Source organism: Marmota flaviventris, chromosome 9 (genome assembly GCF_047511675.1).
Source record: "Marmota flaviventris isolate mMarFla1 chromosome 9, mMarFla1.hap1, whole genome shotgun sequence".
In the NCBI taxonomy this organism is placed as follows: domain Eukaryota; kingdom Metazoa; phylum Chordata; class Mammalia; order Rodentia; family Sciuridae; genus Marmota; species Marmota flaviventris.
The window spans coordinates 59438316-59464760 of NC_092506.1; the positions used below are offsets into that span (position 1 = coordinate 59438316).

At 34.6% G+C, this 26445-nt stretch overlaps 2 protein-coding genes across 2 annotated transcripts; both read right to left on the reverse strand.

The window, feature by feature from the left end:
• Window positions 1–5693: 5693 nt before the first annotated feature.
• LOC114098333 (olfactory receptor 51G2-like) lies at window positions 5694–6635 on the reverse strand. Its single transcript, XM_027942502.2, has one exon. The coding sequence runs from the start codon at window positions 6633–6635 to the stop codon at window positions 5694–5696; it is 942 nt and encodes a 313-aa protein (XP_027798303.2).
• Window positions 6636–21848: 15213 nt separating this feature from the next.
• LOC114098527 (olfactory receptor 51L1) lies at window positions 21849–22796 on the reverse strand. The gene has a single exon (XM_027942783.2). The coding sequence runs from the start codon at window positions 22794–22796 to the stop codon at window positions 21849–21851; it is 948 nt and encodes a 315-aa protein (XP_027798584.2).
• Between the last annotated feature and the right edge of the window lie 3649 nt (window positions 22797–26445).

The window sequence follows — 26445 nt, forward strand, 5'->3', positions numbered from 1 at the left end:
TACTAGGAACTGAATATCAGCAAACCATGTTAAAAGTATTTATGATTATGTTAGAACTAACCCTACTATTAGGGTTAGTTACAGCCCAGTACTTACTCCCCTTTTTAAGTAGAGCCTGAAAGATATGTATTTATTAGGTATAAGTATAAGGTGTCAATAAAAATATTTTAAAAAATAGACACTCTGGCCAATTAAACCATCATTGTTCAATAGAAAGACAATGGCAAGACCCAATGCTAGTAAGTCCCAGGGACTTACTTTAAGGTTACCTCTGAGCCCATCCACAACAGATGTTTTCTACTGGACTCATTGCATTTACTGCTGTAGAAATTGATTTCATCTAAGGCAAATGATAGTATATTATGGTTTATATCTTCATGAGATAGTTCATACATAACTTTTAAATTTAAAACATAACTTTTAATATATTTATGATTTAATGCATGCGTAATTATATATATTATGATTTGAGACAAAATGTATTACAATTTAACACCTAAATTTCTTGTCTGCTTGGTGCATGTTGGTCACATAGTCTAGTCTTAGCCTTCACTGCCCAAATATCTCTCCAGGTACTGCCACATCTACGCACCAGACATCAAGAGCTGATTCACCTCCGTCTTCCACAAAACATCAAACAGCCCAGTACTTACTCCCCTTTTTGAGTAGAGCCTGTAAGACATGTTTATATCAGTTTTCTAAAACCAATGGGATATCCATTTTAATCTTGACTTAGACCTAGGGGACTGAGGTCCTCAGAGACTTCCCACAAACTCCTAGATCCTGCTTCAGGAGCAGAAAAGCCCAAGGAATACAAAAGCAAATTGAGATGTATGGAAATAAACATCAACAATTGGGGATAAAACACACAGTTAATGTCATCTGTATTTTACGGTGTAAAAACAGATAACTGCTTCTCCATATGAATATGATTAAATGGCCCAATTCTATGGTCTTTCTACATATAGAAGAAACTGGCTGATTTAATTTAAAATTTTAATTAATATCAAAAGCTTCTTTTTTACTGTAAGTGTCACCATTTCTCCTCATGAATAGTTTTTTTTTTCTGCTATAACTACATTGAGTTTTCCCTGCTTAACATAAGAACACAGAACCTTGATTTTTTTATCCAAAATTTTTTTCTGTATAAGAATATTCCACATTCACCACCAAACTTTCAAATGTATAACTTAAAAAAACTCTAATGACAAATATCAAAAATTCCAATTCTGGAGTAATCTTGCTGGTGTTCATATCTGGCTTGTCACATTCTAGCTGTGTGATTTTGGGTGTCTTATGCATCATTTCTATGTCTCAATTTTCTTATCTACATAATGAGAATAATAATTGTATTTCCATCACTGAATAGATATGAGACATAAATTAAACTTTTTTGAGGCATTAGAACAGGGTCTTGTACCTAGAAAGTTATCAAATGTACTAATTTTTAAATTATTATTTCTGGATTTCAGTTTGCAAGAATAACTCCATAGGCTATTTATTTGTTTATTTTTAATTAATTAATTAATTTTTTTTGCAGTGCTGTGGATTGAACCCAGGGCCTCATGCGTCCTAGGCAAGTGCTCTACCACCGCGTTATATCCCCAGCCCCATAGATGTTATTCATGAAAAACAAATTGAGGAATCACGTATACTACCAATTTTATAGACATTTTTCTTCTGAAATCTCTAATGAGAAATAATTCCAACTTAATTTTGAAGTCAAACATAAAAATATTGTGTGGTCTCTATTTTTAATGTGATTTTTTTTGGAATGAAATAATCACTTTATTACCCAGATAAGATTTCTGTGAACGCCTTATGAAAGCATGAGGCTTAAGAAATAAAGCACTGAATGTAAGCACGAGAAGTAACATCCTTAAACTGATTCTATCTTCTCTATAATTCCATAAAAATGTTTAAATTATCTCCACCAAATTCATGTTTTGTTCATATGTAATAAAATATTCTCTTTGGTCTGATCAAGTTTTCACATCAAATCAAAATCAATCTTAAGACATTTACTCAAAGGCATATTTCTTTTCATAGATGAGGAAGCACCTAAAGTTGAATGCTACTTAAGACATCTTGGGTCCATGTTGGAGGAGAGGGCTAACTTTAGGATCAAGATGAAGTACAGAATCTCAGCTCCAAACATAAATATAAAATTGTCTTTGGTGACACCCTTTGGTTATCAAACAATTCTCATTTTTTTAAGAAATAAAATTTTCTTTAATATACATGTTAACCCTACAAAGAGAAAGGAATTTTCCAGCATCTTGTTGAAACTGTTGAGTTAAAGTGATCCAAAAATTGTTTATAAAATAGTGGTAAATAAATTCACTTCACAAAAAGTTTTTAACTTGTTTAGAAAGAATTTGAGAATTGTTTGGTGCCACTTGTATACAGAACATCTACAGATGTGTCATCATTTCTGGGGTTTTTTTGTGTTTTTTTTTTTTTATATTTATTTATTTTTTTTTTTTAGTTTTCAGCGGACACAACATCTTTGTTTGTATGTGGTGCTGAGGATCGAACCCAGGCCGCACGCATGCCAGGTGAGCGCGCTACCGCTTGAGCCACATCCCCAGCCCTCTGTTTTTTTGTTTTTTTTTTTTATGAGACTCAAGCAATTCTGATATAAAACCAAGTCAACATCTTTATTGATATGAGAGCCAATGAATCTCCTTTAATGGATAAAGCCATTTGGATTGTTTGTTTTTCAAACACCTGCAATGTATCACAACAGATATAGACTAACTTTTTGTTTCCTTGAAGGCTTTCTTCTGAGGCTTCAGTGCTATAACTCTAGTCATTCCTTCCTAGTGCCATAGAAGTTGATTTCACCTAGTAAGATACTACTCCTTGAACATTACTTTAAGCAAAAATTAATGGTAGGAGATAAAATAGGTCATGGTGTAGTGACATGAAGACCAATTCATCAGGAAACTATAACAATTAAAAGCATGTATGCATGTGTTAATAGACTATCAAAATACATGAAGCAAAAACTGACAAATAAAAAGAAAAATAAGCAACAGAAAATAGTTAAGACTTTAATATGTTGCTATAAATGATACCTACAAATATATGGAAGGTCAATATGGAAATAGAAAACATTATCAACACTGTAAATCACTCCACTCAATAACAATAAAATATACATTTTTCTCAAGTGCACATGGAATATTCTCTAGGAAACAACATTTGCTAATCCATAAAAAAATACCTCAGTACATTTGAAATAATATAAATAAAATGAAGAATGTTTTGGACTACAACAGGATAAGATTAGAAACCCGTAACAACAACAACACACACACACAAAAAAAAAAAAAACTAAAAAAAAAAGGTAAGGAACTCACACAAATGTCAAAAGTAATTAGAAAGTTTTTAAATAATAAATTAATCAAAAAGTAAGACAAACTGTTAGGAAATAATTAGATACAGTTTTTTACTTTGGTACATTTAGTTTAATAAAAATAATGACAAAATATATCAAAATTTGCAGATGCTTCTAAAGCAGTCTTTACAGGAAAATTTATCACTTTAACGCTTATATTCTCTATCAATTAGAGAAATGCAAACTAAAACTACATGAGATTTCATCTCACTCCAGTTAGAATAGAAATTACCAAGAATATAAGTTAACAATAAATATTGGAGAGAATTCAGGGGAAAGTACACTCATTCATTGCAGGTGAGACTGCAAATTGTTACAACCACTCTGGAAAGTAGTGCAGAGATTTCTCAAAAAACTAGGAATGGAAGCACCATTAGACCAAGCTAACCCCATCCTTGGTACATATACAAAGGACTTAAAATGAGTACACTACAGTGATGCAGTCACATCAATGTTTATAGCGGCTCAATTCACAAGAGCTAAACTATGGAACCAACTGATGTGCCCTTAAACAGATAAATAGGTAAAGAATATATGGTATATATATATATATATATATATATATATATATATATATATATGCATTGGAGTATTACTCAGCCATAAAGAAGAATGACATTTGCCAGTAAATGGTGGATCTGGAGATCATCATGCTAAGAGAAATAAGCCAATCCCAAAATATCAAAGATTGAATGTTTTTGCTGATATGTGGAAGCTAACTCAGTAGATTAGACAAAGGGGAATAAAGGGAAGAAAGGGGAGTAATAGGAATGGTGGTAGAATGAATCTAACATAATTTTTCTGTGTACATATATGAAAATACCTAAGTGAATACCACCATCATGTACAACCACAAGAATGGAGTCCTAATTAGAATATGATATATTTAATGATTGTATAATTATATTATAATGAATTCTTCTGTCATGTTAGTAAAAAAAAAAACAATAAAAAGAAGAGAATAAAAAGAGAAGCCACAGTTAGGAAAAACTATTTACAAATTACATAAATGACAAATGATTTGTACCCAGAATGTAATTCTGATATTGCAAAATCTATATACTAGAGATGAACAGATCTGTACACAGATAGTTGAATATAGGAACAAGATTGGAATCAGCATTTACAGGTAAGTGAGGGGGTGATAGAAAAATGGGTATGGTAATGGCTTATACTCGGAGATGTCAGCATAAACTCATACTGCTTGGTGTAGATACAGATGGCTACATAAAGGAATATTTATAGACATTCCTGTGTGTATGGACATGTTACTATGCATGTATATCTTCCATTTGTTTGTCAGATAAAAAGGACTGAAATCAAGTACACCCTATTAGCAAGAAGTATATCCAGTACCCACATCTTGGTTTCATATAACATTCTTAAAAGGAATCAAGGCTATCTAGAGAAATAACTGATTCAAAGAGTTTAACATGGACTATAGAAGATGATCCAGGAGCATCTAATAGCACAAAAAGAACAAGGGCTTGCTAAAAAAAAATGAGTAAGTAAATGAAGTCCAACATTAGTGGGTATATGTCAAAGGACATAGGTATCAACTAAAAAAGTTCCTTTGGGTCAAAGCAGGGACAACTTGAAAACCAAAATAAAATGTATTTGATTTATAATCAAAAGTAAAATAAATATCTGTAAGTTAATATTAATATAAATAAACTACTAAATGAATGAGTTTGGCTCAACTTTGATTTCTTATAGTATACTGAAAGTGTGCTAAGTTTCATTCATTCATCATTTTCTTTTGCTAACAGCCTTTCCTACTAGAAATATTTTCTCTGTCCTGAACATAAAATAAAAAATGTGCTGAAATATTTTTATACTGTAGTATAGTACTATATGTGAATATTGTTGATCTAGTCTGCAAAGTCTGTATTAAACAGAATTTTTTCTTTCTTTCTTTCTTTTTCTGTATAGGGAATTGAACCCAGGGACACTCAATCACAAGAGTCACATTCCTAACCCTTTGTTTAATTTTAGTTTTGAGATAGGGTCTCACTAAGTTGATTAGGACCTCACTAAGTTTAGACAGAATTTTCTTGAAATCTAAATCTTCAGAAATCGAAGGTTTCCCAAGGGATACAAAATAATTCCACTATGAAACCATGCCTTTATTCTCTTTATTGAAACAGCAAAGATTTGCTATTAGTAAGGTTTAGATGCAATGCCTTGAAGAAAATTATTAGTAATATTTACATTCAAGTCTTTATTACTAAGAAACACTCTCATACAGAGAGTCATCCGATGTCGGGGTGTTTTAGAGTCTCTGATTCAACTAAACTTTTTGTTTCTTGAATTTCTTGAGGATTCTGTCACGAATCTGCTTGGTCTTGACACTGTAGACAATGGGGTTCATGAGAGGTGGAACCAGCAAGTATACATTGGCCATGAGCACATGGATAATTGGAGAAGCATTTTGCCCATAGCGACGGATCATAGATAGCCCAATCATTGGTGTGTAGAAAGTGAGTACAGCACAGATATGGGAAATGCAGGTGTTGAGGGCTTTCACTCTCTCTGCCTTGGAGGCAATACTCAACACTGTGCTCAGGATGAGGAGATAGGAGAGGAGAAGGAGCACTGAATCAAGTCCCATGGAGCAGATGACCACCATGAGACCATAGATGCTGCTGACTCGGCGACTGGATACAGTTGTCTTTATTAAGTCCTGATGCAAGCAGAAGGGGTAGGAAAGAATATTGACAGCATGATATTGAAGCCTCTTCAGGAGGAAGGAAGCTGGAAAGACCAGGGTCAAGGCCCTTCCTGCAATTGCCAACCCAATCCCAGTGATCACGCCATGGGTTAGAATGGTTGCATAGCGCAGAGGCTCTCGGATTGCTACAAAGCGGTCAAAGGCCATGGCCAATAGCACAGCAGACTCAATTATTGAAAAAACATGAATGAAGTACATCTGGACCAGGCAAGCATTGAAAGGGATATCCCGGGCATGAAACCAAAAGACGCTCAACATAGTGGGCAAGGTAGTGGTGGATAGACCCAAGTCAGTGAGCGCCAGCATGGATAGAAAGTAGTACATTGGTTGGTGGAGTAAAGGCTCAGTCCTTATTATAAAGAGGATAGTAATGTTCCCTGCAACTGAAGTGCCATAAACCAAGAATAAAGGAAGAGAAATCAAGCCATATCTGTTTTCAAGGCCTGAGAAGCCTGTCAGTAGGAAGTGAGGGTACAGGGCAGAGTCATTAAAGACAGACATCGTGCTGATGGAGGCACCCTCAGTCTACCTGGAGAGAAAAGAACAAGAAAAAATTGGGATAGAAGTCAACACTTTGAGAAGAAAAAATGCTCTGATGTACACTGCCCTGTTTAGTTTTTTTGATAACCCCCCTTTGCTCATTATATTTAATTTTCACTAGTAATATTTTACCAACTAATTTATTCTTTTTTCATGACAGATTTATTAAGAGCATATCAAAGGAAATCTAGTAGTTCTAAGAATAGGGAAATGAATGAGAAATGTCTTGAAATACTTAAAAACTAGTGGATGGAAAGCTAAAATTAGATGTTTGCTTAAAACTTTAAAGGTGATATGAAAACATAAGATGCAAAATACAAAAGATGATTGAAGTTCATTCAGGAAGGTCAGGGAAGACTTAATGAAAATGATTCTTAAGTCGGGTCTAAAATTCAAATACAAGTTAGATGGAATAAAAGGGATATGATCTGTATTCCATACTGATGGGCACCCAGGTCATTGTAGATGTATAACTAAGAGTGTAGTGGCTCTCCTCTTACCTGGTGATGCATTCCAAAATCCCAGTGGATGTCTCAAACTGTGGATTGACTTAACCCTGCATGTATTGTTTATTCCTACAACATATACCTATGATGAAGTTTAATTCATAAACTAGTATAAAAATAGATGAATAACAACAACTAATGCTAAAACTGAATGATTACAATGTACATCAATAAGTTATTTTAAACTGACAAATTATTTATTTCTAGAAGTTTCCCTTTAATATTAGACCAAGGTTGATAGATAATTGAAATGGCAGAAAACAAAACTGTGGGTAAAGGGGGAACTACCTTATTACTGTAGTTACCAGTTATTGTATGACTACTATATTACTGTCAGCCATATAATCTAGCAAAATTACAAGACATGAGTGGCTCTCCAGGTACTTGTTGGAGCTAAGTTTAAAAAGAAATGGAGGGCTGGGGTTGTAGCTCAGTGGTAGAGTGCTTGCCTGGCATACATGAGGCATGGGGTTTGATTCTCAGAACCACATACAAAATAAATAAATCAAAGGTCCTTCAACCACTAAAAAGAAAAAAAAATAAAATAAAGAAATGGATCAGAATTTATAAAGGTACTTGCATGTAAATATAAAGGGATTGTACTCATTCTTAGAGGACTCGATATACTAACTAAAAAGTAGTCAGCTGAACAAATGTATATTATATCAATGACAAACTGGGACCAATGATACAAAAGTTCTAAATTGGCAGAGAGAAAGCATGGAAATTATTAGGGTGATAACAATGAATGAAAGTAAACTCTAACAGTGAGATAAGGATATATACTCATAAACATTATATACAAAGAAAAATAGCACAGATAATGTGGATTATCATATGCTAAGAGAAAGAAAGAAAGTGAACTAGGATAAATTCATTTCTTTTTTAAAACTTTTCTCATTTATTGAAAGAGACAGAAACAAACAACAAAAAAAGTCCTGCATGAAAATTTGGGGAAATTCGTGAGTTAACTTATGATAAATTCGAGGTATGTATGTTGAGGAGGTAGTGGTATATTGCTCCAAATAGAGGTTTGTGAAAGAGGAAATTACTTTCACTCACATGAAATTATTAAGAACTCCTAACAAAACAAGAAGAGAGAGAGAAAAAAACATGTTTTTCAGAGAAAAAAAGAAAATGAAAACAAAGAAAGAATGCAATATTGAGTTATAAGAAGGGTTTAGAGCTTGGGTTTTTAGTTAATATTCAATAGCAATATTTGGAAAGAACAGGGAGTTCAGTACAAGTCTCGCCTTAGGTACTGACTATGCCTGGAGATGAGTTTACAGATGAGTTCACAGGCCCCTTTGTGGGTTACTCCATCTTCAGCTCTTGCCTGTCCCAGAGCAGTGATCTCACATGAACAATCAGTGATACCTCTTGACATTCCCTACCACTTCTTGAATGCTTTAAATATTTGATGTACTAACATCTTACCCTTTCTTCTCACCTCGAAGCCTTCTTTCTGTCACAACTGAACCCTCAGGTGCAGACAGCCATTCACCCTGATGTAGGTTGGCTGGGTTTCCAGCCCGTCAACTTAGGGACTTCTTGTAGGTACAGAAAGCACTGAAGATAGATGTAAAAGAATAAAATACAGTGTTCTAAGACAGACAGCTCTTCAAGGAACTGTAGATACCCTGAGCAAAGAAACAGTCTCTTCTCTTGTGAAGACAAAGCCAGGGTAGGGTGACTTTTGCCTCCAGCATCCTGAAGTTCTGTTTTTAAACTACTCTCACCTGTCTACAACTCTTGACTGGTACATTCCCTTAAGACCATTATTTTCCCCTTCATTGTAACCCTAGGGAAATACAAGTTATTTCTACTGTTCAAGGATGGGAGGTGGACACACTGATCTGGATTCACAGATTCAAAGTAATTGAGAAGTGTTGAAGATCATCTAATAGAGAAAAGGAATGAATTTTGTCAAAATAAGGAAACATTTGTGCACTAAGAAACTAGGAAAATTGTTTTGGTTCATATTTTGCAACTATACCATAGAAACAGAGAAGCTCTTCTTTGTTAACTTATTGTAAAGAATGTAAAACAATTGTATATAAAATGCAAATTTATTACTCAAAAGTAGTGCTTATGATAGCAATCATAAATCCTAAAAAACTATGGGATCCATGTATAGTTGGTCCATAATACCCAATTCTTCTAGCAGACCCCTGACAGAAGGGTGATATTTCACAATCTTTATTATCCTGCAGCAATTCCTATTTACACTATCCCACAAATATGTCTCTGAGCAATACTGAGTTGTTATATTACATGGAAAAGACAAAAGCGTGATATTATATAAAAAGTTATACCTTCATATCCTCTCAATCAATCAATCAATCAATTCCCCAAAGTACAGTTGTAAAGCACATCTTATCTGTTCATTCACAAACTGTACACAAAATAAATATGAGAAGAGAGGACAGATTTGGCAATACTCCTCTATTTTAAGTTAAAATACTTTATGCTGTTTGTCTTATTTCTTTACTACCCTTCCTCTTTCAGCACTAGCAAATTTTTCTCAAATGTCTTGTTGCTGTTTCTCAAGACCAGTTCCTTTTCCCCCACTTTTTCTCTTGAAGCATGACATAAATAACCAGTATTTTTCCATCCACAATGTAAACTACTTATTAGATCCCTTGTTTTGATTTTATTCTCTTTAATGCCAGATAAATTCATGTCATTACTAATAAAATCTTGACTCAGGGGAAAATGACTTCATGGGGGTTCTCCTACGAAATAATATGTTTACTAGCCTCTCAAATTTCACCTTCTCTAAAATTTACTCTAATTATATTTTCCTTCTCAAATGGCTTTTATTGAATCTTACAACAAACCATTATTTTAAAGTGTTAATGGCCAAAAAATACATATCAATTATCTATCAATTCTTAGTCCACTATATTTGGGAGAAACTTCCCATTGTAATAGCAATGTGTGTGTATATCCATAAATTCCATTAGTATATTAACATTTCCAGGAAATCAAGAATTGGGAAAATCTGTTTAACAGTTAGATCAGTCTTTTCCAGACACTTTTCACACATTTTACCCAGATAGCATATGTTAACATAGGAAAATTGTTTTCTGTGAAACTCAATGTGAGAATGACAGACTGGAAAATCCTTGGTTTAAGGCAGCAATTCCCAACAAAAGTAGTTTTGCCTTACAGAGGATTTTTGGCAGTATCTTGGGGCATGGAAATGAGACAGAAGTTTCATAACTGGGGAAATGCTCCTGACGTCTAGAGTGTAGTTACTTGAGATATTTCTAAGCATCCATCTAAAAAAGGAGGGGGGGTCATCTAGTCCATTGTGAATAGTGCCATTGTTGAAAAACAATATTTTCTGGAGAAAAATACACTAAACATCAAAATTTTTTGTTTAATTCTCAGGTTATGTAAAGACAGAGGGTGTGGATATTAGACTCCTGACACTAAAGAACATGGACTCTAGATGTTGAGGGCCTTTTCTTTGAGTGCCCAGTCTAACATGAACTGTACAACCTAAGAAAATTATATAGACTTTTTTACCTCTTTTTCTTCATTTGTGAAATGAATTAATAATGATGATATCTTTTTTTTATTTATTGGTTGTTCAAAACCTTACAAAGCTCTTGACATATCATATTTCATACATTAGCTTCAAGTGAATTATGAACTCCCATTTTTACCCCAAATACAGATTGCAGAATCACATCGGTTACACGTCCACATTTTTACATAATGCCATACTAGTAGCTGTTGTATTCTGCTACCTTTCCTATCCACTACTATCCCCCCTCCCCTCCCCTCCCATCTTCTCTCTCTATCCCATCTACTGTAATTCATTTCTCTCCTTGTTTATTTTCCCATTCCCCTCACAACCTCTTATATGTAATTTTGTATAACAATGAGGGTCTCCCTCCATTTCCATGCAATTCCCCTTTTCTCTCCCTTTCCCTCCCACCTCATGTCTCTGTTTAATGTTCATCTTTTCTTCCTGCTCTTCCTCCCTGCTTTATTCTTAGTTGCTCTCATTATATCAAAGAAGACATTTGGTATTTGTTTTTTAGGGATTGGCTAGCTTCACTAAGCATAATCTGCTCTAGTGCCAATTAATGATGATATCTAATAGGTTTTTAATGCAAAATTTTTATTGTAATTCCATTTTGCCACATGTTTAGTGCTGTGTAGTTATACATAACAATGGGGTTTATTTTACACATGAATAAATGTGTATAACATGATTTTCTTTGTTTCAGAGGATTATCTCTTTCTCTCCTCTCCTCCCTACCCCAATCTCCTTTCTTTACTCTATTGATTTTCCCTTCTATTAATTGGTTTTAATGTATTGTAGTCAATGCATTGTAATTACATATAGAATTGGAGTACATTGTGATGTATTCATACATGCACATAGCATCATTTGGTCAACTTTACTCCCCAGTTTTGACTTCTCTCTCCCATCCTCCCTCTTCCTTTGTCTCTTGAGCTTCCATATATGAGAAACAACATTTGTCCCATGACTTTCTGAGTCTGGCTTATTTTAGTTAGTTTGATGTTCCCCAGTTTCATCCAATTTACCAAAAAATTACAATTTTATTCTTCTTTATGAATGAGAAATACTGCATTGTGTATGTGTACCTGATTTTCTTTATCTAGCTGTCCAAAGGCTTTTACATTTAATGCTATCCCAGTTGTTAATTCTTAATTTCATTTTTTGAGATTTAAGAGCCTCATTAAGGCTGGGCATGGTCATGCAAGCCTGTAATCCCAGTGGCTTGGGAGGCTGAGGCAGGAGGATCACAAGTTCAAAGCCAGCTTCCATAAAAGCAAGGCACAAAACAACTCAGAGAGAACTTGTCTCTAAATAAAATACAAAATAGGGCTGGGGATGTGGCTCAGTGGTCGAGTGTCCCTTAGTTCAATCCCCAGTACTCTTCACCCCCAAGAAAAAGAGTCATATTAAGGATGTTGTGCTGGAGTGTTACTCCTATATTTTCTTCTAGAAATTTCACTGTTTCTTGTCTAATGCCTAGGTCTTTGATGAATGTTGAGTCGATTTATGCGCAGCATGAGAGGTAGAGATCTAGTCTCATTCTTCAACATATGGCTATCTACCATTCCCAGCACCATTTATTAAAGAGGCTATTTTAACTCCAACTTATGCTTTGGGCACTTTTATCAAGTAATAGCTGATTGTATTTATGTGGATTGTTTCTATGTAGTCTTGTTTATGCTGTTAGTCTTAATAACTATATGCTGTTTTTGTGATTATTGCTCTGTGGTCTAATTTGAGATCTGGTATTTTTATGCCTCCAGTATCACACTTGTTGCTAAGGATGGCTTTGTATATTCTGGGTCTTTTATTCTTCCATACACATTTTATGATTATTCTAGTTCTGTGAGGAATCTCATTGGTAATTTGATGAAAATTAATCTACAAATTGCTTTTGGTAATATGGCCATCCTGACAATATTAGTTCTACTTATCCATGAACACACTATCTTTTCATCTTCTAGGGTCTTAATTTTCTTTCTTCAGTGTTTTATGATTTTCACTGTACAGATATTTTCACCTTCTCAGGAAATTTATTAACAATTATTTTACTTTTTGATGCTGTTGTGAATGTAATAGTTTTCTGGATTCTTTTCTCAACATATTCATTATTGGAATATAGGAGGGCAATTGATTTCCATGTGTTGATTTTGTATTCTGTAACTTTGCTGAATTTGTTCCAGAGATTTGTGTATATCACTATTCTCATTTGATTTTAGGAATTTTAAATTTCTCCTCTCATTTCTTCACTGATCCATTTCTCATTTGAAAGCATATCATTTAATCTCCATATATGTATGTATTCTCTATAATTTTTCTTATTGTTGATTTCTAATTAATTTTTTATAATCTGATAAAATGCATGGGATTATCTTATTTTTTTGTTTTGTATTTATGAACAAGAATAGGATCTATTTTGGAACATGTTCCATGAGCTTCTGAGAAAAAAGTGAAAGTAAATTCAGCTGTTTGGGGATAAAATATTCTTTTTTTTAATACTGGGGATTGAATTTAGGGGCACTCAACTATTAAGGCACATCCCCAACCCCTTTTTATATTTTATTTTAAGACAGGATATCTATAAGTTATTTAGGGCCTTACCAAGTTACTGAGACTTGCTTTGAACTTGTGATCCTCCTGCCTCAGCTTCATATATCACTGGGATTACAGGCTTGTGCAACCACACCTGGCTTGGTTGAAATATTCTATAGATGTCTGTTAGATGCATTTGATTTATAATATTATCAGTATAACATATCTTTATTGATTTTACTTCTGATTGACTTACTTTACTTCTGATTGACTGTTGGTGAGAGGGGCATGCTGAAATTACCACTATCATTGTACTGGGGGCTATCTGAGATTTAATGTCAAGAGGTATTTGTTTTGTGTAATTGGATATGCTGGTGCTGAGACATAAATATTTATTATTATTGTATGTCCTTGTTGGAATTTTAATGTTTAGGTAGTGAGCTATTTTGTCTCCTCTAATTAAGTTCTGCTTGAAATCTGTTTTGTCAGATATAGGAATAGCTATTTCTTCTTGTTTTCAGACTCTATTTGTATGAACCATCTTTTTCCATCCTCTTAATTTCAGCCTGTGGATATCTTTGTCTATGAAATGAGTCTATTAGTCTATTGAAAACAAGATATAGTTGAATATTGTTTTTTAATCCATTCTATCTAAAGATTTTTAATTGGAGAGTTGGATAAATAATAGTCAGTGCTATTGTGCAAATATGTTTGTTATTTCCTGACATTTTAGCTTGTTTCCTTTATTTAATTTGGGCTTAATTTTCATTCACATAATTGGTCTTCTAAAGGGTTTCATCCATTTTAGAGTGCTAGGGTTTGTTTTTCAATTCTTCCATGTGTAGCTTATCTTTCAGTATTTTTTGTAGTTCTGGCTTAGTCATCATGAATACTTTCACATTATTCTTTTTTTCCCAGTTTATTCTTATCATGTAAATTTTTAATTTCTCCTTTGATTTTGAAAGATCTCTCTCTTGGATATAGCAATCTTGGTTTGCATGTGTTTTCTTTCAGGACTTAGAATATCTCCTTCCAAGCCCTCCTTGATTTTAGAGTCTATGTTGACAAGTCAGAAATGTGCTCTATTGGTTTACCTCTAAATGTGACCTGACATTTTGTTTCTAGGGTTTGCAAATTTTTATGCTATTATTTCACTAAAACGTTTCTTAATGCCATTAGCCTGTATCTCCGTACTTATATTCTGATGACTCTTAGGTTAGTCTATTTTTATTGTCCAGAATTCTAGTATATTGTGGTAATATTTCTTTTTTCCCCAGTACTGCATACTGAGTGTTCAGGTTCACATACCCTGCCTTTGAGGCCAGAAGTTATGACTTCAAGGCTTGAAATTCTATTTTCTACATAATGTAATCTGTTGGTGATAATTTCAAGTGAATATTTTATTTGATTCATTATGTCTTTAATTTGTAAGATTTCTAATTATTCTCTTTTCAGAATATCTACCTTTTTATTGAATTGTTCTTTCTTTTCTTGTATTCTCCACACCCCTGCTCCTGCCTCTCTCATACTGAGGATTGAGCTCAGGGGTGTTTTACCACTGAGCCATATCCCAAGCACTCTTTCATTTTTATTTTCAGGCAGGGTCTCACTAAGTTGTTATGGGTCTTGCTAAATTTCTGAGGCTGATCTTGAATCTCTGATCCTCCTGTCTTTTGTCTCCCTAGTCACTGAGATTCCACACATGGACCACCATATCCAGCTTGTATTTTTTCTCTTCTTTCCTTAGATTTTCTTTTAGTTCATTGGACATTTTAGTAATCAATTTTATACTGTTTTTTGAAATTTTATCCACTTTCATATCTGTGGGTTTCTTTGTTGGGGAGTTGTAAATTTTGGAGGGAGATTTGTTTGCCTGTTTCCTTGCACTTTCAGAGTTCCTGGACTTGCACATCTATTGAGATGGCTTCCTCTTTCTATTTTATGTGTGTGGTGTTTGGTATGTAGTTATCTTTCTTGTAGGAATTCCTATGTTGTTGGCAGCTTTAAACTTCAACACCTAGGCTAAGCACAATCCTAGTGTTAATTTCAACCTCCAATGCCACTTAGTTTGGCGATGTAGAACAGAAGTCCCCTTCTAACTGTTCCTGCTTCGAGTCTTAATATTGGTTTGGGTTTTTGCCTCTCCTAATCTATGTGTTAAGTAATGTTGGAGCTTGCATGGAGTTAGTTTGTGCATGGATTAAGGTTTAATGCCACTTGGTAAAGTTGTGGGTGTAGCTCAGCAGCAGAGAGTCTACACTTTGAGCTTGTAATGTCCCAATATCTTCACTCTTAGAAAAAGGGAGAGCAATAAATAGCACTAATATACAGAATTAAAATAAATGTTTGGTGTCTACTATCACATCTAATAATACTGATTACTACTCAGAGGGATGGAGGAGGTCAGTATTTAACATCAACAACAACAACAAAACAGTTTTATAATAGATCTAGCATTAAATAGCAAGTGTCAGCTATGCCATCCACCGTACCAATAACCATAACAACATGAATGGTGGGGGACAGGAATAAATAAAGAGTTACAAAATGTAGTAAAATTGCAGTTCCTTAATTTAAAAGAAGGCAAGACAAAGTTTGAAATATTTGAAAAGTGAACAGAAGGGAACCAGGAGAGAGGTAGCTGGTTATGTTTATAAGGATGAAGTAGAGAAAAATAAACTAATAAAATAAAGAAAGGGAGAGGAAGACAGAACAAGGGAGTTTGGCTATTAGAGAGGAATGAAGGGGAGTAAAGAAAGATTAATAAAAGGAACAAAAAAAAGGAAGGTAAAAACAAATTAAAAAATCAAACCAAAACTAACCCATAAAAATCCCCATAGGCACAAAGTTTAGTACACTAGGGGATGGAAACTGTATCTCCTTTTCTCAAGGCAAATTAGTTGGGCAAGATCAAGCCTTTACTCACAGAGTCTTTTGCTAAAACCTTAAGTAAAGCACTTTGGGGACAAATGCATGGAGTACTGCATACATGGCATACGTTAAGGGCTTCTGAGTGGCAGGCCATCCCCTCATGCTAGGTACCTGAGCAGCAGACCACTTAACTGGTAGGCACAGCCCTGGGTATGGGGCCATGTGTTGCAGTCCCAGCACTTGCTCCACAACCCACTCCTTGATTGGTCACTGCAAGGACAGTTAGCAAGAAAGTGTATTGGTGGCTGCCTGTAATCTGCTTAGCTACTGCCTGAGTATATATACATGGTAACTGCACAATAAAATCAGAGCTGCTTCCAGCTTGGTCTCCAGAGGTCTTGAATACTGACTCCACAGCCACACTCTCCTCTACCCTGTTCCTCGCTGGACAAGAGAGAGCCTATGCAAAGCACAAACAAAAAAGATGAAAAACCAAAACAAACAGAAAAATAAAGATTGATTATTATCCAAGTTATGTTCTAAAGTTCTAATATATGGAGGGGTTTTAAGAGAGAATAGAATAAGACTGACTGATATTTAAGATAGAATGTCCCAGAAGTTCCCATTTGAAATTCATTTTTGTAGATCATCAAGAACTCCAGATCGAGATACCATCTTTAACAATCATTTGAAACTTCTAAGTAAGGAATGATAGGAAGTTTACAAATTTATTGCTAGGGAATGCAGAAGTAGATAATTTCTCTAGAGATTTTTGTAAGGCAACAATAATCTGCACTGAAATACTGGATAACACTATCACAGAAAGCAAATATCAAAGACTATGATTCTTCTATAAAATTGATTATGAAATCTGAAAATATTTCAAATCTAATGTAGTGATTATACACACACACACACACACACACACACACACACACACACCACATTGGTTTTCTTGAATTTTATTTGGAGATTAAAGTCATTTTACATGAAAAAATCACAAATAATTCAGTATATTAACACAAAATGAGGAAGTCACTTATAATATATATTTATGAAAAACAATGTTAACTAAGTGCAATGTTAATAATAATGCAAAAACAAACATTAAAACTGAAACAGAAGACATTGTACTTGTTTTGGTTGAAAAGCTGCAATGATACTTCAATCTGAGTTATTAAATATTAAGCAATTTTCCCAGAGATAAAGGAGGAAAAGAAAATACAATACTTTTAAATTTTGCTAAAGTCTTCATCAATAAAACTGGTTGAGAAAAGACACAAAAGATAAAATATTAGAAGGAATGAAAAATTTTTATCCACATACAACATTGTTTAACCTTTAATAAATGCAAAATACTCTAAAGACAAGTCATCAGAACCAATAAGTTAACTCATCATGGTAAGCTTGTACCTTTTCTATTTCCAAAAATCATATGCTAGCAAAAGATAAACTAAGAATTAAAGCATACTGCTTATACTGGCAACCAAATTACAGAGGATAAAAATACTAATGAAAACGTGCAAAACTTCTATACTTAAAATTTCAAAGAAAAGTGAGGGAAATTTAAGATCATCTAATTTAATGAAGAGCTCACTGTGTTTATATATTATAAGTCTTAATATTATTAAATGGCTGCTCACTCCAAAATAGTGTATAAAATCAAGCTCAAGATTTTGTAGAAATTGAATATCTCCTGTAAAACTTAGAAGTGAAACACAAATATAAAAATATTTATAGTCTTTGATGTGGGAATACTTCTCAAACTGGTGGGCTGACACTATCTTGTAACAAAACTTAATGTAAAACCATTGTAATTAAGGACAGTATTAGATTAACTCAGGAGAGCAAAACATTATCCAATTAACAGAACAAAAATGACCATAAATAGACCTATACAAATGGGTTTACATTGTATGACAAGAGTATACAATATAGCATTTTATGTGAATAAAGAGTCTGATTGAACTCTATGTTCATACAAAACGTATGTTCATTATTCATAAAAATAAATTCAACACAGATTGCATGTTCAAATATAAAAAGTAAAGCCATAGAACTTTCAAAAATTTCCCAGAAGGATATCACTGATTACATTAGTAAATATGACAGTTGTCTATTTATTGCCCCAGCCTCAAATATGCAAACATGGTCTTTATTGCCTACTCAGCAATAATGATAACCAGAACCAATAGACATTTTTCTTTTGCCATGACACAGTGTTAAGCTTGGCCAGTAGAGGACATCGCAGAGACAGCAGTAGGAGAAATTCTTGTACTTGTTTGATCTTCTTACTTCTATCAGGCAGATATGAGTGGCACATAGGGATAGGGAGGGGTGTGTGTGTATGTGTGTATAACCAGAGATATCACTCATGTGTGCAGTACCACTGAGCTAACTCCCCAACCTTTCAGTATTTTTTTTAAGACAAGTTCATATTAAGTTGCCCAGGTTCTCAAACTTAGAATTTCCCTGCCTCACTCTCCTGAGTAGCTAGAATTACAGGTATGCAGCACTATATCTGGTTTCATCCCATCAAATTCCAGCAGTATCCCTGACTAACTTCTAACTGAATTTTACAGTCACTCTACTAGTGGGCTTCTCAGCCATAAGCTACCCTCACACTGCAGGGAGTGTTTCAAGGTTGTCAGTGCAAGCTGTGATTTCCTACGTGCTTCACAAAGGTATCCTAGTTGCCAGACCCAACTACGTTTCCCTGTCTGCCAGCTTCAGTCCACCTGCATCCTGGAGGGATACTTTCTTCCCCCTATGCCTAGTAGGGAATCTTGGTTGCCAGCCTCAGGCCACCTATTCCCCATAGGGATGTTCTCTTTCTTGCTCAAGGCAACTGAGTGAACTGCCCTGGTATCCAGTGGGCAGAAACCACATGTTCTTCAATAAAGCATCTACTTCCAACCTGCAGAGAACCACCCCTCTTCCAAGTTTGTTCCTTCCCTGAATAGTCTTTCTCAGTCTAGGCTACTATTTAGACTTACTTCTATCTCTCTTTAAAACTCATTCCTTGACAAAGTCAATTACTTACACAGGGATTAACTAACCCTATTCATATTCTTATGCAGTTTTGTTTTCTGATTGGACTCTGAATGGCATAGTAGACAGAAATCTCTTTAAAAACAATAAAATTAAGAAAATTTATAAATTAGACTTTATTTAAAATTAAGAATATTTTTGAAACATAGTATTAAGAGCATACACAGAGAACAGAAAATATCATGACACATATATTTTAAAATATCAGTTAGAGTCACAGGGTTACTTCCATTTTTCCTCCTTCACATACTAGTTTGGCCTTTTTTTTAAACTTTGAAAATTAGAAAATATAGCTACCTATTCTTGAATTCTCATTCTGTTCCATCTTTCTAGAAAAGGATATCCTTAAAATTTTTATTTCATGTTTTCTCTATGCCCTAGGTTTTCTGGGAACCTCTTACCCCAAGTTTCTCTAGGAAACAGACTTGAGTTAACCCATAATGTGAACCAGGTTTAATGCAGAGAATCCTTGGGATAAGCATCTAAGAAAGAAAAGGAGTAGAATAAGGTAGAATTGGGCAGAAAGAGAATTGGAACTGTAAATCATGTCTGATGATACTCTTATCCAACACAACAAGGAAGTCAAGAGCTCAAACTGTCCAACCATTTTTTATGCATTGATCCAAAATGACATGCCTCTATATCTTACTTTATACTTCATTCATGGATGGGTAATAATCTTGAACAAAGGCATATTTCTTCACCTGAGGCAATCCTTGAAGGGGTTAATGGTTGAAGGTTCTCTGTTAGAAACAGGACCAAGAGCTCAGGCTACAAATCCTTCATTCAAATGGGATTGGATAGTACATTTCTAGTCCATCACAACCATGTCAGAGCACTTTGGGTTTGGGGTAAATGCAAGGTGCATTGGACAACTTTTTAGTCTCTCTTGGAGATTGAAGATTATTACTCATACAGGCAACTTCTAAATCCTTTGTTTTTATTCTTGCTATCTCCTCTCCCAGGAATACCATTCTGAGTGATATATAAGTAAATTCTTAATAATCAGCTCTATAGGAATTACTTTTAAAACACTGGTATATAGTGTTGACAATATCTGGAATTTAAATACCCCATCATGACCAATTTCAAACTACCAATGTGACATTATAGAACACAGTTAGAATAAAACATTCCCAATTGGCTTTCAGCATACCATTTTTTTTAAACTTTGTTCAAGTAATGAGAATGAATTGGAAACCCAAGACAAAATTAAAGTAACAACTACTATAATTCTTTATTCCTAATTCCTTGAGTAAAATTGACTATTCTTTATTAATATTGTATAGTGCATCTATTTTCATAATACAATCCATTACACTGAATTTACTAAACTTTTTACATATGTATCTTCACTGTTAAAAATTTATTCTTGCCAGGAGCAATGGTGTATGCCTGTAATACCAGTGAATTAGGAGGCTCAAGCAGGAGAATCACAAACCCACAACTATCCTTGACAACTTAGCAAAATAAAAACTTATAAAGACCAGGGATATAGCTCAGTGGCAAAGTGTCTGTGGGTTCAATCCCCAATTAAAAAAAGTATTACTTAACATTAAGACCATGTAATTTCATGTTTATACACCTACAGTATTAAAAGTAATAACTACTATAATACCTGATTAATTTGTCTCAATATATTTTCTTGAATGAATGAATAAGCAGCAAATTTTATACTTTCAACTATTTATGATTACTCATTACTGGAGGAGACCAACTGTGCAGTGCTGTGTTACTGGAGAATTTATAGCCCTATACTAAAAATATTTGGCTGTATACTTTATAAGAAAGTGAATATAAATGAAATAATAAAAACATCACCCACAAAAGCATGAATATATGTCTTCCTAGTGGAAAAGAAAAAAGTTAATGTATTATCTATAATAAAGACATTGAATGAAAATGCAGTTCTAAAGATGTGCATAGACTTATAGAACAGTAAGAAAATGATTGTTAAAAGATAAAGACGGAGATGGTACCCAATTCCCAACCAACTGTTCCATGCAGTTGTCTGGATGTTCAGAAGGGTACTTTCAGGCTTTTTGAGCAACCCTTGTGTATCTAATTGTAAACTGAGGGAAACTATAGTTCTAGAATAATAATGATAGGAAGGACATATCACTGCCCAGGGAGGAGATTAGTAACAGTTCAAAGTCATGCCAGGACCTCAAGTTCTTAACTTGCCATAAGAACTCAGAAGTCTTTACATTGAATGTTATGAAACTGTAATGCAACAAACAAAATATGAGCACATGTGTTAGAAAAAAATGAAGAAGCAGAGATCAATTTCTGAGTTGTACATTATCGTTAACCTGAGAAATTATATAAGCAGTTACATTTCTGAAGAAAAGTTATTGCTGCTATTATTACTAATTTTACAATATTAAAAATGTATACAGTATTTTAAACCTTCATTTCTAATTTACACATTATCTATGATTAAACTTCATAATGATCTTGGGGATAAAAAAGGCCATGGTTATTATCACAATTTGTCATAGAAAACTCAAATGATATAAAGATTAATGAATAACTGAGATCACAGATCTAGGAAGTGAAAGAATAAGAATTTCACAAGATGAACAAGACTAAGACCTAAATTATTTATATTTACTATATAACTAAATAAAATGCCCAATATTTTCAGTGGGAGAACTGGAAGATGAAGTTTATTTAAAGCCTTCTCCATAGTCCAAACTTGCGGAGAATGCCTAGCCTAATATGCTTTGTCCTGACACTGTAGACAATGGGATTAAGCACTGGGGGAAGAAGTAGATAGATGTCAGCCATGAGGTTGTGGACTATGGGAGACAGATGCCTCCCAAAGCGATGGACCATTGACACCCCAATAACTGGCACAAAGAAGATGAGCACCACGCATATATGGGACACACAAGTGTTGAGTGCCTTTAGCCGCTCATTGTGAGAGGCGATACCCAGTACTGCATTCAGAATCAGAACATAGGAAAGAAGTATAAAGACTGAATCCATACCTAGTGTGACAATGACAATACACAGTCCATAAACACTATTGATCCTGGCGTTTGAGCAGGATAATTTCAGAACATCTTGGTGCAAACAGAATGCATGGGAGAGGGCATTGACATGGCAGTAGTCATAGCGTCTCAGTAGCAAAGGCATGGGCAGTACAACTCCCATGCTTCGAAGCAAGCAGGCCAAACCAATCTTCCCAATTACACTGTTGGTGAGGATGGTGGAATAGTGCAGTGGACGGCAAATAGCAACAAAACGGTCAAAGGCCATAGCCAGCAGCACGGAGGACTCCAAAAATGTGAATGTGTGGATGAAGAACAGCTGGGCATAGCAAGCACTTGCCTGGATTTCCTGAGCATTGAACCAGAGCACAGCAAGCATCGTGGGAAGTGTGGACATGGACATACCCAAGTCAGTTATTGCCAAGATGGAAAGGAAGTAATACATGGGCTGATGGAGTGAGGACTCTATCCAAACAACAGAGAGGATGGTAATATTTCCAACAAATGCTATCAAATATGCAAGACAGAATGGAATTGAGAGCCAAGAGTGAACATACTCCAATTCAGGAAAACCCTTCAGGATAAATATGGGATCCACAGAATTACTGTTGTTCCAAACCACCATGATGACCCCTGTGTGACTTGGTGAATAGTGAAGAACGTTCTGTGTTACTTAATCCTCAAAGTTATCTGTTCTGAGTGCAACAGTGTAACTGGGATGATAAATATGTCCCTCCTCTAACCTCACATCAGAAGAAAGAAGGAGACTCTTGTGGGTCTTACATAAGAAACATTTCCCCAAATTAAAGGGCACCAAACTCTGGAACAAAAGGGTGCACCACATAAATGTGGTCATCTCTGATGAAAGATTTCTTGGATTTGCATTGAAGACACTGAAAAAAAACTCAAGCAGAACAAGAGTAGAGAAAGTAAGTTTTATTATATAGTATAAAGATGAAAATTTTAAAAGTAATGAAAATTCCTAAGGATTTCCATAAATACCCAGTTATAAATGTTCTGGAGTAAATCAGTATTGTTCTAAGGTTATTTTTATGAATAAGTTTTGAATGGATTCCAAGAACTTAACATAGTTTCCCTTTGATCTTATTTTTATTTGATAATTCATAATATTTAAGCATTTAAATATTTAATATCTTAGTGCTAAAAGATAAATACCCCTTTTGTATGAAAAGAAAACAGACAAGAGAAAACAAATTCCACAATAGCCACACACTCATATAAGTTTTAGCAGCTTAACATAACAACTACTTCCCAACCTAAACCATTCTCCTGGTTGAGAAGAAGGAGGCGGAGGAAGAGGAATGTTTCTGTATGTACACACACACACACACACACACACACATTTTTATGTATATATCAGATCATGGATTAAATACTTCAAAAATAAGTCTTTAGAGTGCAAGATCAACTTGCAAACATGAAAGTCCTTCCAAAGGCAGTTTTGCAACTGTTCCCCTACAAAATAATATTAAAACAATATATTTAAGAGGTACTTATCAAATATGTCTTAAATAGGTAAAATGGATAATATCCCACTTTATTGGAATTCATCATTTCTTTAAGGATTTTTGTTTCTTTGTTGTAGTGCTGGGGCTTTACATTTGCTAGTTATGCATTCTGCAACTGAGCTATACCTCCAGCCCCTATCATTTCTTGATTGACTAATTATTCTTTTAAAATTCTGCTTATAATAACAAATTTCAAGGTTTTTTTTCTTCAAATTTTAAGACTCATTTGCACCTACTTCTATGAACCCATAGGAGCCCCAGGAACACAGCCTTGAATACTCACCATCAGTGCCTTTTACAACCACCAAGTTCTTTCCTCCTGTTTCAAAACTTGACTCCAATGCCTGCCTTTCCTTTCCTTGGTCATCTTTGCTGTGGCAGCTTCTCCTGCTGAGCTAGATGCCCTTGTTGCCCTTGCAGTTTTCTGGGTTGATGGCACTGAACTCAACACCAAAGTGCTACAGGGTTCTGTGCCCTTGCATTCTGTGCTTTCCTATCTCACCCATGTCTAGCCCTCACATACCTTGTGCTTTAGAGTTCAGGCCACATAGACCTCAGACATCTCTACAGCCATGGCTCAGCATCTCCCTCATTGCTCCTAGAAGATTTCAGACTCTTACTGAAGAGTCTGGGCTCTGGCTACCTACCAGTGATCTCTTATTGTTCTGATTGTATAAAAAGATTTTATTATTTTTTATTTTCTCCTTTCTACTGATTCTTATCTCCATTTTATAGTGGGAAGACTAAAAGTTCTTAGGCTGCGCAACCTAAAATTCTGAAGAGGACTTTAGAAAAGAAGAAAACGCCAGTCCAACTCTCCATGTGTTAAGAATGATTTCTCTCACTTTCCACAAGTCCAGGTATCTCTCATCCTCTGGGTCAGACTCCACCCTGATATTCTTCTCCAGACCCAAGCAGCCTAAATTGAGCTTTCATTGGGGCTTTTGTCTTGAATAAAGCAGTCAGCTATTCACCAATTCAACACCTACCAGGCAGAATACTCATTCTGGACATTTACTTTTCTTTACTCCTAAGCAGGGTTTTTGTTTTTGTTTGGGGGTTTTTGTTTTTGTTTTTTTCCATGCTACAAAATTATTCTATGCTTTCTTCCTTAATTCTTCCAACCCTAATATAAATCATATTTTCTTCAGTTATCAGATTAGTATAAGGAAATTAAACAAATCACCATTCTTTAGAATAATCTTTCTCCCAGCTCTAAATCTCCTATGTGTTGATTGCAGTGCTTAGAAAATTGCAGCTGTAATTAATAAAATTAAAATCCTGTCCGTTAATTCCACAGACTGAAGTTACAATATACAAGAATACCCCTGTGTATGCTTTCCATTTCTTTTTATTGCATACATTTCAGGGTTAAAGCATGATGTTTTGATACACATATGTATAGTGAAATAATTACTACAGTCAAGCAGATTATCCTGTTACGTTCCATACATGTTATGAGGATGGAAGGTAAAAGCACATAAAATTTACTCTTTTACCAAATTCTCAGTATACAATGCCCTATCATTAACTTTAGCCTTCATGCTGTGTGTTAGATTTCTTTTACTATTTAACTGCAAGTTTACGTCCTTTGACCATTTTCTCCCTATGTCCTCCCCCTGCCCACCACTGTTCTCCTGTTTCCGTGTATGCATTTTCTTTCTTATACATCTCTCACATCTTTTATTTTTCTTCATTCTCTTTATTGTTGTCTTTTCTCAGTTGATTTTCTTCTAACTCTATTTTTAGATCATTCACATTGAGTAATTTTGGGTTTTGTTTGTTTATTTTAATGTAATTTAACTACACTGAAGTTGAGAGCAGTGACCACTGTTTCAAAAGGTGGAGTTGCTAAAAGACTCACATCACACACTGCAAATAATAAGGGAAAAAGCCTAAAGGTAAGATTATTTTCTTGCAGCCTCTCCATCACCTTAGCCAAAGTTCTTGAAAATTATTTTCTACCAACCATATTATCTTAAAATTGAAAAAAAAATTGGAGAAGGACTTTAAAATATACCATGCATTCCAAAATTGTTCACACATGGAGACAGCCATTTTTCCCTCCTACATAAAATTATACATTGCCCTTCAAATAATTTTACTCTTTGGAACTATACCTTAGCACAAAATACAATAAAATATACCTACTATTATGTATAATTTAATTTTAACACTTACCTGAAGTTTGTGCATTAGACAGTTGTATCACTATAAAGGCTTAGTATGCAACCAAGAGCTGTTTCCCAAATCATTTAAATTGCACTTTGTGCCATTCTGACTAAAATTTTCTCCACTGTAGATGAAGGAATATCCTCTTTCTGTTTCTACTTTTTGTGACTTTCTCATTTTCTCTCTTTTAATTTACTGTATAAACGTCTTGTCTGTACCTTTCTCTTCTGTCATTTCTTTCTATTTTGTGTTTGTCTAAATGTATGTCTCTTCAGCACATAATCCTATTTTTCAGTCCTTTTCTTACCTTACCTTTTTTAATCATTTTTCCTTTTTTGTTTTGTTTTGTTTTCTGTACTTCTAGTACTTGCTCTTTTTGGATTTTCCCTTACCTGGGAAGACTCAAACCTGTACTGGTTACAAAATCTACAATTTTGATCCTCCTTGTACCTCGGATCTTGAAAACCTTTGATCCTGCAGGTAGTGAGGATTGGATGCTTCCACTAGGTTTATAAGCACTCCTTGTTTCTCCTGGGATAGCACATGAGGGATGGATAACAGCCTGTGCTGCAT

Coding starts and splice junctions, on each gene's coding strand:
- LOC114098333 (XM_027942502.2), bottom strand. CDS start 6,635: ATGTCTGTCTTTAATGACTCTGCCCTGTACCCTCACTTCCTACTGACA.
- LOC114098527 (XM_027942783.2), bottom strand. CDS start 22,796: ATGGTGGTTTGGAACAACAGTAATTCTGTGGATCCCATATTTATCCTG.